At 48.4% G+C, this 14,144-nt stretch overlaps 1 protein-coding gene across 2 annotated transcripts in view; it reads left to right on the top strand.

Moving 5' to 3' along the window:
* The window catches only part of NRP2 (neuropilin 2), an 89,413-nt gene extending 79,316 nt beyond the window's left edge, over positions 1–10,097 (top strand). Inside the window, exons 16-17 of one of the 2 annotated variants that reach the window (XM_034065702.1) lie at positions 5,930–5,995; positions 6,676–10,097. In XM_034065702.1, coding sequence (XP_033921593.1) covers positions 5,930–5,995; positions 6,676–6,929 — 320 coding nt within the window. In that variant the 3' untranslated portion in view covers positions 6,930–10,097. Of the gene's footprint in view, positions 1–5,929; positions 5,996–6,624 lie in introns of both variants that reach the window. The other variant, XM_034065701.1, reaches the window with a different exon arrangement.
* Positions 10,098–14,144: the final 4,047 nt, after the last annotated feature.

Raw genomic sequence — 14,144 nt, 5'->3', positions numbered from 1 at the left:
AAGTGACTCCGTGCGGCTGTGGGTGAGGACCCAAGGGCACTCTGTAAGTGGTGGCACAAAGCCGGTGGCTAACAAGGGTGTGACAGAGGGAGTGATGACCTGGCAAAGCAAAGGGTGCCACGGGAAGGGCTATGCTGTGCCTTGCCTGGGCAATGTCAGCATGCCCAAGATGGATGATGGCTCAGAAGTGCTCATTCACCCAGCCGGGTCACCCTCCTGCCGGGACACTTGGCACAGGGAACCCTGAGCTGCTTGTCCCCAGGCTGAAAGGGCAATGTTGGCTTTTCCTGAACAGGGTTGAAATGCCTCTGCTGGTGAATGGAAAGGAATGAGGTAGAAACAAGGTTGTGCATGGGGCTGCAGTTGGGTTTTTGCTCCTGTAGAAGCCCTGTGAAAACCTTTATCGGGGCTGGCCCCATCTTACCCCATGTCAGAGCAGCAGAGTGAGGAGCACAGACACCAGGCAAGGGCCCCAAGGCGAGCTTGGACAGCCTGTTGGCTTTCTGCCACAGCTCCTCCATCAGTGGCTTTGGCAGCTCTTAGCAGCGATTGCAGGCGTGACTGCCAGTTTGAGGAATAGTGTCGTTAGCCATTGCTGCTGTAAAAACAAACAGCAACAACAGGGAGGGTGATAAACGTATCAGGATGCTGCAGAGCTGCCAGCTTCTCCCCCAGCTTCCAGCCCTTGCACGGTGGTAGTGGACTGGCAGTGCTGCCCTTGTGCCGAGGAGCTGGGACTGGTGAGCTCCAGCACAGAGCACCAGACCCAAATGGTGGCTCCTTACCTGGGTAGTCCAGCACTAAGAAGGGAAGAGGAAAACCATGCTGTATAATGTCCCTGTAATGCCCCTACGTACACATGCTGCCACCACTCTTTCCCTGGCCTGGTGCTGGCTCTGAGGAGAGGTGCAAAAGCAGGACATGCCAGGGAAACGTTTGGGCTGCAACAGAGGATGTGATGCTGGAGGGAGGGGTTGGCAGGGTCCCGAGTTTGGGCAGATGCCTTGGCCATCCGCCATGCATGCAGCAAAGGCAGGGTGCCACGCACTGGAGGGCAGTGCTGGGGCTGGGAATAGCTGCCTGCTTGCATTTGCCTCCACACCCAGCCTGGCTTCACATCTCCGAGAGCTTTCAGTGGGGCCTTGACCTGGCAAACGATGCTTCCCTATCCTCTCTGCACACGGGAACCAAGGAGATTCCTCAGTGGCCCTTGGTTTGATGATTGTTCTGCAATGTGAACCATGCACTGCTGCTGAAGCAGCCCCAAAGCAATCTGAGGATAAGGTCTGGGGGTTCCTGTGCTGCAAAGGCCAGGGAGAAGCTGCTTGTTTGCTTTCTTTACTGCTCAGCTGTAGCCAAAGCACTCTTTTAATTTGAAATTTGGCAGGGATTTAGCCCTTTTGTAAACTGAAGTCATTTTGTGTTTCTGGAGGAGTGCGGAAGGGAGAAGTGAGGCTGATTTGGGGCTGGAAATAGAGCGGTGGGGGATTCAGAGGGAGTGTTTCTGCCTGGTGCCTGCACTGCTGCTTTGAGAAGCACTTCCCTGCTCACGGAGGGTGGGAAGTGTTGCTCCCACAGCCCCCTGGGCTCCCAGCCGAAGGAGCAGCGTGGCGCTGCTGCCACCAAACAGAGCGGAGTCAAGGCGAGGGCACAGCGGCTGCTCCGCTGTGTCAAAACAAAGTGATGTGAGTTGGAGTCACACTATTGCTGCCGAGAGAAAAGGGCTGGGAATGAGCAAAGGGAGAAAAGCGAGCATGAGCGCAGAGCTGGAGCGCTGGCTGCCAGCGCCAGGAGCAGTCATTTCTGACCCCCTTTTCCTGGACTTAGCTGTGTGTCATGTTTCAGCTCATTCCTGGGTGCTATTTGGCAGGGCAGCAGCTGTACACCTCCAGTGTTTCCCTTGCTGGGCAGGATAGCATCAGCCAAGATGGATGTTGTAGCCGCAGGAGAGAGGGGTGGACACGTAGGAGGACACTTGCTGTTTTCAGGGAAACAAGCAGCACATGGTTGTTTCCCCACTGTGGAAAGGACCAGAGGGCAGCCGGCTACCCCTCTTTTGTACCAGGATGCATGGCTCAGTTGTTACTGGAGAGTGAGAGATGGTAGGTAGCAGACACCACCAGCCACCATCACCTGCTGCATCTCCTTTGTCCCCAGAGCCTGTGGATACCTGCGGGAAGTGGGGAGCAGGACGTCAGGAGTGCTCTCTGCTGTGTGCCAGGGAGGCAGTGGGCAGGCAACAGAAAGGGCTGAAAATTACTGCAAGTTTAATGTATCATTTGGGGAAAGCACCTTCTGTTGAGAGGCCCATTTTGTTCACCTACAAAGAGCCTGAGAGGCACCATCCGCAAATGCCTCTGTGTAGAGTGATGCATGGTAACGAAGAGCGCTTTGTCCTGCGATGGAGGGACCTGGCAGGATGCAGTGCTCAGTGCCCTGACTGAAACCAGACAAAGTCAGTCCAGGAAGAAAACAGCATTTTTTTCTTGATGGTGGTCATTTGCCTTGGAGGAATGCATCTGTGTTGGGACTGGATGTCCTCTCCAAAACAATAGCTCTCAGCTTGCTGCAAAGGTCTCTGCCTTAGGCAGTGTGCATTGCTGGTAAGCCTCTGCAAGCAGGCTGGCATTGTGTGTGTGTGCTGGTGGGAAGTACATGCCAGTCCATATGATGCACTGACCTCAGCTTTGCAGAGTTGAGGGGCCTTGGGTAGATCTGGGAGAGCTTTCCTGCAAGAGGTACATGTATGTCTGTGGTGGGACATCAGAGAACCTTGCTCTTGTGTACTCTTGTGTATTCTTGTGCCTCCCCTGCTGCCCTGGCAAGGCATATCAAGCTACACGTCACCCCTTCCAGTAATCCCCTCCCTGACCCGATCCCTCCCACCCCTGCTGCTATTTTAAACCAGACATACATTGAAGTTCCTTAATCTTTGGAAATACTAATTTTCTCATCTCCCTCCATGTGAGTTCATATGAACGTGGTACTTAAGTCGCTCCTTGTCTTTGATGAGAATCTTATCTTTCTTTTTTCAGGTCCCATAAATTAGCCTTTTAGCTGGCAGTGCTTTCAGATCCAACAGATAACAGCCTTTCTCAGCATCTGGCCATTTCCAAAGGCATCACTAACATCATCTTTGGGGCATGACTGGCTAGGTGCTTACAGCTATAATTCAGCACACACACTTTGAAAAAGGCTTTTCACTTAGTAGAAAGCATTCTTCATGTTTAAATACAGTTTCTCATTTTCTTGCCTACTCTTCTCTAGTATATTATATTTTTTTTCATTTTAAAATGCAAAGAAAATTGCACCTGAAAGCTGCCCTTTAAGGAAGCGTCTCCCCACAGCACAGGGCACAGCATGTTTCTCCCATTCTGCCCAGCAGCTTGTGGGGCTTTTCTGGGTACCACTTTCCACAGGGACACTTTCCACGGCCTGCTCCACTTACGACAATATTGCTGAGACTTGTCACAAAGGAGCACAGTTGATGACAAATAGCAGGCTAGTGTCTGTGAGAGGAAATCATCTCCACTAGGAACTGCAATGAGACCACCAGCTTCAATTCCCACAGACAGCCACACAGCCAGAGCTGATTTGTTAATGACTTGAGAAACCCAAGGATGGAAAAAGAAACGTTGAGTCCTGTTTTTCCAAAGCCAGGGTAGAGCCCTGCGTGACAACAGACAATCTGATAGCAGTGAAATGGCATGCAGAGAACAGAAGAATGAGGGCCTACCACAGGCCTGAGGAGGAAGGGAGAATGGGTGAGGAACAAGATATCTTTTGAGCAAGACTTGGAGTCATGTTAGCGTGGGGAATTGAGAAAATTGCTAGAAAAGTAAATAGATTTTGGGCTTGGCTTATTGTATAAATGTTCTCTCTTTTCAAGTTTTCCCAGTGCTCCTTCATTTCAGGCTGGAAGAACTGGTGTTCTTTTGAAAGTGTTGATTAACCAATACTTTGTTTTTTTCTGGCGTTTCCCTCAAGGCTACCCTGGGAAATAAAAGAGCACCAAATTCCTAGCTTGTTCTCACACAAAATTTAGAGGAGCTACAATATGGAAAGGCAAAAGGCTTCAACAGTCTTTTCCCACATATGGGCTCTCTGGGCAAACCATGGTCCAGTTTTGACCTTCGCTTGTGTTCGAGCAACCAGCAGTTTCCACAGAGTTGTGTGGGTGACACTGCTGGCAAATGTCATTGCTTGTCTTCTGATGGAGGACTAGCAGAGCAGACGTCTCCGCGTGTCAACTGCTTTGCAAGTTATTTTTCCACATGTTCGGCTCTAAATGTTTGCAAGGGGCCCTCAGGCAGTTCTCCCAGCCCTAAGATGTTGCCATCTGGGCCTGTCAGTTCTGGAAGTGTTGTGAAATCATGTGAACTCACTGCTAAAGTGAGGATTTACAGAAAATGGTGTGCACCTATGTTTCTTCAACAGCCTAGCAGCTGAAATACCTGGCTCACTAGACACAGACCTCATCCTCAGGAGGGCTAAGTGTTGTTCCTGTTGACAGGCTCACTTGAAAATTCAAAGAAATCCCTTAAACCTTTGAGTGCAGAAGGCAAAAGGCAGCTCTACCCAAAGAATGAGTATATGAGAAGGTATCATTAGTACCAGCACAGAGGATCATTGCAGTTGGGTGTGAGGTGGTGCTGGGACAGCATGGCATTCAGCAGAGCCCCCTGCTCTGGAAGTGAACCTTGAAATGTCGCTGGTGGGGAATTGCCTTATACCATTGCTTGGGATAGCAAAAATACATTATTTGATAATCCAGGAGGGCTTTTCAAGTCCCAAATCTCTGCGAAAATATGCACAAATATTCTTTTGTAGGGTTTTGAATAATTTCTTCACACGTGGCTTTTTAGGCACAACTTACATTCTTTGGGTTTTGTTGTTTATTAGCAAACTCTTTAAACACTTCTTGCTATTTTCACACAAGATGTGAAGTAGCCTTGGTTTCAACCATAACTATTTCAAGAGTGTGACTTCTAGCACTTTCTAGTAGTCCCTCATTTTCTGCATTCCTGATCATTTCAAGGTGCCTTCTCAGTTGAGCACCCCAAGCTACTGTCAGCTTTGAAAAGTCTAAGCAGATAGAAATGAAAGGGCATTTTCTTTTGGAAAACTGAAAAAAGAGCCATGGTAACTATACATAGAGCTAATGCTAGGAAGGCTGCACAGGAAAATACCTTCTGCTCTGGGATTACAGCATGTGCATTTGGTCACTAGTGCTTGATCTGTGCTGAACAATAAAAAGAAATGTCATCACTAAAAGGAATTTGGATCAGAGAAGTGTTAACATAAATGCCTAGATATGGACACCCATTTGCCACTCTCCCCATTTCAACCAGCTTTTGCATTAAAACATATAATGATGATACATGACTTCCTCAAATTACTCAAATTTCAGATAAATTTGAGTACCCAAAGAGAAAGTGGGTCATTGAAGCTCTGTGTCCAGTAAGATGTATGGGAAAAGATGAAAAGTAGAGTGTGCTAAATGGATCTAGCATTAGTGGCAAGTAATGACAGGCACTAAGATCCTTTTCAGAGTTGTAAGGATAATACCCATAAGCATGTTAATAGTGAATTATGGCCATTACACAGGCACCAATGACAATATTTTAGTGCTATTCAAGTTATCTGGTTTCTTTGCTTTTCACTCACTCTCATTTTTTCTTAAAAGCTGGTCTTTTGGTGGTCATGAAATGTGATGTAGTGGGAGGATGCTGTTCTCTCAAGTCTGAGTCTTCAATGACTTTAGTCAAAGGAAGAAGAGGAAGAGTTCTTTCTCCTTCCATGAGGAAGAGCCTTGCTGTAGTTTAACTATTGTTTTCTTCCGACCAGTCTTGCAGTCCAGTGACCAGTGACAATAATGCCCTCAAAAATCCTCTTTTAATAAATGGTGCTTCCCATTTTCTTGTTCTAGTAAACTTCCCAAGAATGGAGGATGACTTTCCGATCTCTGAGCAAGACTTTGAAGACGATGATTCAGGTTGGTACCCAAATGCCACACTCGCAATTTATCTGGGTAAACTTGTGTTTCACTATGGGATGCTGCAATTAATTACCCACAAACTTCAGCTTTAGTGGGAGTTATAAGCTAGAACATGCTTTAGAAAATACACTGATGTGGTAACTTAGTGTCTGGACAAAGACATTAGGTTCTTTTCTTGTTTTCCTTTTTCAACAGCCAGCCAGCAACCTTTAAAAGTCAATATATTGTATTTGTGTTAGGACAAGTGGAACTGATCTTTCAAGCATTAATTGCTGCTTGCATGGCATTTTGACTTGTAAATTGAGAAAATTAAGTCTGGGTGCTGTGACAGATTGTTTCCATAGTTTTGAACCCAATGGCACTTGAAAGGCCAGAGTTTCGATGGGTGTAAAATGCTAGCATGCTATTTCGATAGCCTGAGATGAAAAAGGGAATTAGGGCACCTTGCTTTCTTGGTAGTTCAGTGCTTCACATCACTTCTAGACCTAGGTTAGTGCATCCTGTGGAAATATACCCATGGCAGGGCTTATACTCTTGTAAGCCATCATAACTCAACTGAGAAATGTATAAAGGTGATGGGGGATAAAGCGATCCCTGGATAATAAGAAGTGCCCATTCCACTGCAGATTACTTTGGATCGGATAGGAACGACACACTGTTCTCTACTAACTCTCCAGGAACCCCAAAGCTGGACAAAGAGAAAAGCTGGCTGTACACCCTGGATCCCATCCTGGTGACCATCATAGCGATGAGCTCCCTCGGCGTCCTCCTCGGGGCCATCTGCGCTGGTCTGCTTCTCTACTGCACATGCTCGTATGCCGGGTTGTCCTCGCGGAGCTCCACCACACTGGAGAACTACAACTTCGAGCTGTACGATGGCATCAAGCACAAGGTCAAGATGAACCACCAGAAGTGCTGTTCAGAAGCCTGATGGGTGCCCTGGGGATCACCCTCAGCATTGTGCCCGGTGAGGTGGGCTGGCAGGGGGGTACTTTATTTGCTGTTTTCTATGGGAACTGAATGCCATAATGGGGAACAAGGAATGTGGGAGGAGCGAGGGGAGGCGCTGCTCCTGCTGCCAGGTCCCACTGGTGGGTCACCCTCTGCCAGGACCAAGCAGTCTTTTCCACAACCTGGACTGTGCTGGGTGAGGGGGAACTGAGACCCTTGTTTATTGGTTCATCTTCATTTTCTGCTGATGCGAGTGGCTGGGATGTGGCAGAGGAGACTGGTTTACCTTTTGGATGTGAAAACTAAATGTTGATTGTTATTTTCCACCTCCATTCTCTGGTGAGTTACTGAGAAGGCTGAGGGATTTCTTTAGAAATAACACACACACACGGAGACCCTGTCCGTTTTAGACCCCATCCAGATATCATTTTAGCTGTAGGTATTTGTGAATTTCACACTAAGTCCAGAAAGCTGCAGTTTCCAGTCCTGAAAATGGAAGCATGTCATTACCTTCAACTTTCCTTCTCCTGGTAGGGTGGAAAGGTGTGATACTGGCTTTAGTGTCAGTGGTAGCAACAGTGCTTTCCAAAATCATTAAGAAATAAAATAGAAAGGAAACCCTATGTGTAGAAGCACCTCTTTGAGAGAAGCTGAAGAGCCTTAAAGCAATTTGCGAATAAGAGCCATTTATTAAATCCAGATCCTGGATTGCAACAGCTGAGGCCTTCATCAGGAAGGCCTTTCTTTGAATCTCCCACCCCTCTCGATCCTGCACTTCTTCTTTTTGCTATAATGCAAAAGTTGCAGCAAACAAAAAGTAAAGCCTGTCAGGCTGCCAGCGCTCATGCGATGGCTTCGGGAAGGGGGCTTCACTCTTGGTTTGACTTGAGGCATGGTGCTGAGGCCTCTCCAAAGTGCCAGGGAGGGAAAATGAACAGGGGAGAAGGCTGGAGCCATGCCCATGTCCCTGGGAACCCGCTCATGGCACCCACCACCCCACCCTTCACTGGCCCTCTCTCTCACAGTGCTCCCCTTCTTTATGGAGCTGGGGAGCACAAGCTGGCGCTGTCGGCACTGGTGGACCAAACGGCTGCCGCCATATCCCTTTGGAGCAAAGCTGAGCTGTTCCCGATTAGTAGCAAAAACCTGAGGTTTTATTTATGATGAGCTGTGTTTTGTTTTACTTTGAACAAGTGCCTTAGAAGAAGTATTTTTCCTCCATCTGATGATCAGTGCTGTATCAAACAACAAGTGAGGCCTTCATCCTTCCCTGGCAAAACACTCTTCACCACTCTCTACAGGGTAGAGCCTGGGAGAAGTCTGGTCCTTCTGCTTTCAAGTGGTCTGGCTACATTGTCTGGCAGCTGATACCTCTCCACTTACCACTGTGCCATGGGAGAGGAGTGTTATGAAAACAATTTAATGGAGAAACAAGAATTCAAGTGCTGGGCCCCAAACCAATGCCTTCTTTTCCAATTCGGCACAGATTGATTGTCCCGATCAGCTTGCACATATACAAGCAGGAAAGCTTCCCAGCACTTTATGTTTGCTTTCCCAGGGCACTTTGGAAATACCTGACATGTCCTGATTTTATATTTTGCCTAGCAAATAGTTTGGGGATGGATTTTTTCCCCTCACTAACCACAGAACGCCAAAGGTGTGATGTGCTGTGAAGCTCAGTAGGCACAGCGCCTGCAAACACATCCAGCAGGAGGTCAGGTGTTTGGGGAGATGAGCAACATCTGTAGAGGAGATGAACACGGACAGTATCACAGCTGCTCCTCGGTGTGGTGGGAATAGCAACGTTTATCTAGTGTTTCATGGAAAGCTCCATCTGACAATAAGGGTTTAGAGGGGGAAGAAAAGACTTTCCACTGTGAGAAAGATGCCCAGGTTACTGGAGAAGCTGATACTAGCAGCCGTGTCATCAAAACATCCCCAGTTCATACACAGACATGCAGAGATGGGCAGACACAAAGGCCTTCACTTTTTTAATTCACACTGCATGCCCAACAGAAACAGCAGTAAATGTATCTCAGATTCTCCTTTCAAATCACCTTATTTCTTTTGGCATTCTTCATGGACAAATTCCACAGGGGTGCTATTTTACCACACAGAAGAAACAGGCAGTAAGAGGGAATGTACCAGACCATTTCAAAGCTGGATTGCTGCTGCTGAATGATTTTTGTCCCCTTCAAATCACAGGAGAGGGGAAGGATGAATGGAAAAAGACCATACAATAGAAAAGTTGACTTAGGCAAACAATAGGTGAAAATATATAAATTAAAAAGGTGACGTTATGTTGTCTAGTAGGCGTACAGAGAAAAGAGTTCATGTATAAATATATTCAGAAATAGTGTGTTTGCACACGCACGTGAATTCTCTGTATGTATCGTGTATGTGACTTATTCCGTGGGACTGACTCGTGTTAATATATCTCTTGATCTGGGGCAGGAGAGTACTGCTGATCTTGGCACTAACTTGGGCCCAGCGAAGCGCCTGCCCCGTGTGTCCTACTTGCCCCTTCCCGACGGGGCAGGACCCACGTGCATGTGCTTGCTGGGCAGGAGCAGGCCGATAATGCTGCAAAGCCGATACCTCACTTACCTCTGCTGGGTGCTTTACTGTTCTACAGAAAACTGTGTTTGATTGTAACTTCAACAGGGGAAAGAAAAGTCGTCAGTGCATTCAATTCATTGCATCCTCCTCTGCAAATAGATTAGGATTTCCGATCACAATTCCCTCTGTGAAATTCAGAAAAGAGAGAAAAAAATGGTGTTAATGCCTTCGCTGAAATGAGCTGTTGCCTCCATGCTCTTCCCATGGTGAGGATGTGTTGCTAACGGGCGGGCTGTAGTGCGGGTGATTTCATTCTGTGGGAAGGTGCCGGGGCTGAGCATGGGAATTAAAGCATTAAGAAATTATATGCAGAAATGGAACTTCTCCAAGGTTTGCAGTTCAAGGTGTTGGACCGTTCACTGGCTGAGCCAGGACTTATGGACTTAAAGAGCTTTTACTGTGATTCTTCGGTGTAAAAAAAAAATACAGACAAAAAAAAAGAAAAAAATAAGAAAAAAATCAAACTGTGTTTATATGATTTGTATAAAAACCTTTTAAAATTACTATTTAATAAACATTATGGTAGAGATTATGTTCCAGTGAGGTTTTTATTTATGGAAGAGCAGCCACAAGGAAACTGAACTGAGAGGGCTATGGGCAGCCAGAAGCCTCAGGGAAACGGGGGCACAGCTAGAGGTGTGCAGGGCCATCCCCACTGCTCTTCCATGCTCTGCACTGCCCGTCCCTCCAGGTCACCCCGAGGTGACATGGGGCTTTAACAGAGCCCCAGTGCACACATGCATCATCTCACTCAGACACAGCCTCTCCTCCCAGAGCCAGGCACTGCTGGAAGCTGCTGTGTCCCAAGAGAAGCAGCTGAGTGCAAACCCAAAAGTGAATCCAATCCCTTCCTGCCACTCTGCACCACTGCTGCTGGTGATCCCGGAGAGGAGTGTGGTTTTTAGCTAACGAAAACATCATTTAGGACCAAACCAGCTCAGTGCTGAGCAGGAAGGTGCAGTCAAGGCAGTGCAACCACAGAGCCCAATAATGGCCAGCCAAGGGGATGAGGGTCTGGGGGGAAAACAACGACTGCATGCAATGGAGGGGATGACACAGGTACTAAGCAAGGAGCAGCCTGCCCTCCCTGCCTCTTTCCAGACACCCTCGGGGGTACGCAGGGGTCCAGACTGTCCCAGCTCAGCCACCTCATTGCAGTGCAGGAGCTGGGTGTCAGCTTAACTCTGTCCTAGTCCCACAGCCCTGTGATGGAGGGTAGTGACCAGGATGATGTGGTCCCCTCTAGTTTTGCTTCAGCCCATCTTTGGGGGTCACAAGAGCATCTGGCAGTGAGGACTCCCAGTAAACCCCAAAGCCAAGCCTGATCCCATGCACTTGTCTTCTCCACCCTCTCTCTGCTCTGTCCTATCACCCTGATGATGGCCTTGGCCCAAGGGAACCATTGTGTCTCAAGGGGTCCCAGCCACCTGCAGTGTCCCTGCCCTGGGTGTCCAGCAGCCAGCATGGGACTGCAGGGAGCTGGCTGGAGGAGCAGTGGGGCTGAACCTGCATGATGAGAGCTCTTGTTTATTTATGGGCACCCTGACAGATGAGAGCCAATCCATCAAGCCTTGCAAGCCTTGAGAGCAAATGAAATTTTGCTGCCATTGCCTCACCTCCAATGCGGTGGCTCCCTCTCAAAACATACATGTGTTAAAGAGGGTCTTTAAGCAATGAAGGGCACCTAGCAGCTTAGATGAAGATGACAGTGTAGCTGCAACCTTGACAGCTCTTCCCTCACCCAGGAATAAAGGACTGATGTGCAGATTGATACTTGGGGGAGAGGCTGTCAGAGAGCAGGACAGAGCCGTCAGATAAGCGACTCAATCAGTGTCAGACCTGTCCTGCCATAACACCGCCTGTAAATCACTGCGGTTAAAGAGGCGCCTCCTCTAAAGCAAAGAGCAGAAAGCAGGTAATAGAGAAACAGGGAGCAAAGCAGATGTGTGCACCGCCAGGGTTAAAAGCCTGAGAGCTGGGCTGCAGCTGCCACCTGGGCACAAAGAGAATGCAGGCACCCGAGTCTGGAAATATAAATCTTAAGGGATTTCTTTCATTGCATGAGCTGGGTGGGCTCATTTGGGTGGGCTACTTTGCCACTGGCAGGCTGGAGTGGTGCCTGTGTGCAATTGCCATGCAGTAGGGGCCATGGGAGTGTTTCACGTGGCACACGAGTAATCAGGGACTGAGCGGGCTAATGAAATTGATTTCACCATTCTCAAGCTGCTCCAAGATGGGGATCCAGCCGCTCCAGCACATCCTTGAGAGCTGATTGCAATCGTGCACATGCCCTCACTGCCTCTCCTGCCCCATCTTCTTTGAAATATTCCTTTGCTTTCATGTTTAATGGGAAACCTTTTCAAATAATGACTTGCTCCCTGGCCAGCTGGGGGCTTGGCAGGGAGGGAGCCATGGGGCTGAGCTAATAACTGGATTCGTAATTAATTAATTGCAGGCAGGTGCAAGTGGAGCTTCCTGTCGCCTCTCTCTCTGAAGAGCTCCTCTGTCTTCCAGAGCCTGGTGTTACCACCAACTGTCCAAGAGGAGTGAGCAAAACCTGGTGCTGGCTTTACCATGGACAGTGACTTGGGCAGACACAGAGGCTGGTGCTCTCATCCCCTCCCCATGGAGACCAGCCTCCTTGCACTACATTGCCTTCACATATCCACATCTGCAAGGCTTCCTATGCTCAGACCATGACGATCAGACTCCGTAAAAACTCCTTTTCTCCATGGGGCTCCCTACTGCTTCTCCTTGGAGAGGTTCACTGTAGCTGCACTGAAATAATTCACACCCCACAAGATGGGCAAGACCCACCTGGACATGAGAAGTATTGATGAACCCCCAAGCACTGACTCCTGGTGAGCTGAGCATCAGGGATGCTGCTGAGCCAGTGCTACCACTGCTGTGTACATGCTGTGTCCTTTCAGCCCTGCTTTGGCTGCTCCAGTGGGTGTTCAGCAGAGCCCTGTGGATGTAAATACAGAGGGTGACACCAAGCTTTGGTCACATACTTCTGTAGCAAATTTCTCATTGAATTCAATAGGCCACTTACACTTACCAGGTAGGATTAGGCTTTTCTGTCAATGCCTGTTACACACAGCAACCCATTTAAGGCAACACACTCACCATGACTAAAGCAGTTTAATAGGAAAATAACTAATCCATAATGTGTTGAGAGGGAATGACGCCTTTCTAGGCTCCCATGTCATAACTCAGCTGCATCACTAATATAAAGCACTGAATTAAACACTCAGCAGCTCTATCCCCACCTCGGCCCAGGTGCCAAAAATCAAGGGAAGAAATACAGGCCTGCTTCCTTGTGCTGCTGAGGGGGGTGTAGGGCTGCAATGAGCTGGTGTGGGCTGGCGGCTTGGGACTGTTTGCTGCAGAAGAGTCTGCTAACATGTCCTCAGTTAAATGTTTACATACCAGAGGAAAGAGCTGCCCCAGGTGTTGCTGATGGTTTCCTATCAGGTCCCTCCTGGCATGGTGCGGGGCTGCTTTGTCACCCTTCAGATCAACCACCGATCTCATGCTAAAGTGGGGTTGGGTGATTTCTGTACAAATGCTGTCAAAATGCATAGCACTGTTTTTGCCCTTCTGGTCTCCCAGGTTTATACAGACAGTAACACTGCACTGGCTTCAAGCCCAGTGCTTTTTGCAGCCCTCCAAGTAGAGTATCCTTCAGCCAAGGCACAGGGCAGCTCTTCCAGTGCTTGACCACCTCACTGATGGGTTGTGTTGGACAAACTGAGGCAGCCCTGGGCTGCACTGCCCCTTGGGAAGCACTTCCCTGAGGTGTTCTGCTCCAACACAACATGGAGCTCCTCCAGCAGCCTTCAGGGACAGCCGTTGCCAGTGCATTTCAACCTCATATTTTAAGAAGACATTCACTGTGCTTACCAGAGCTGGGGACCCCTTTACACTACAGCAATAATCCAGCATTTGGCCATGAAACCCTCAGCAGTGTCACATCCATCCCTTACAGCAGAGAAGTTTTATTAACTTAGGGTGTGAAAAGTTTTGGAAAGCAAAGAAGTCTCTCTCCCTGTGAGAAAAATAAGGATGATTTAAGCAGTCTGGGTGTATTTGAGATGGAGAGCAAGTCCCCAGCTGACACATCAGAGGGAAAAACTGTGAGCCGAGGCTGCATTTATTAAAGCAGGAAGCTGGGGCTGTGCAGAGCCAACCTTTTTAAGCACTCCAAGAGAGCATTTCAATAAAAAGCACAACAAGCCCGCAACAAATCACGTCTTGGAAGCACAGAAAGTGTCAATTCCTGTCAAGGTTTGAGGAATTGTCTGAGCTTAAGGAAAAGTGAATTCCTGCTCTGCTCCCCTCCCCAGCCCTCCGCTCCCATGCACAGAGCAAAGCCACCCCAAATGCCGCTTGTGACATGCCACAAATCACAGTGGGGAGTAGGGGGGAGCCACTGGCACAGCCACGGGAAGGCCCATGGAAGGATTGAAGCTCAAAGAAAATGGAATTTATAGTTGGAACATTAAAATATTAAAGGGCCTTAAAGAACAGCCGTGAATCTGATCTGGGGGGGGCGGAAAAGGCGAGTCTGTCA

Source organism: Melopsittacus undulatus, chromosome 8, assembly GCF_012275295.1.
Source record: "Melopsittacus undulatus isolate bMelUnd1 chromosome 8, bMelUnd1.mat.Z, whole genome shotgun sequence".
Lineage (NCBI taxonomy): Eukaryota > Metazoa > Chordata > Aves > Psittaciformes > Psittaculidae > Melopsittacus > Melopsittacus undulatus.
Note: the sequence above shows the minus strand (reverse complement) of the source record. Positions and strands in the feature narration are given on the sequence as shown.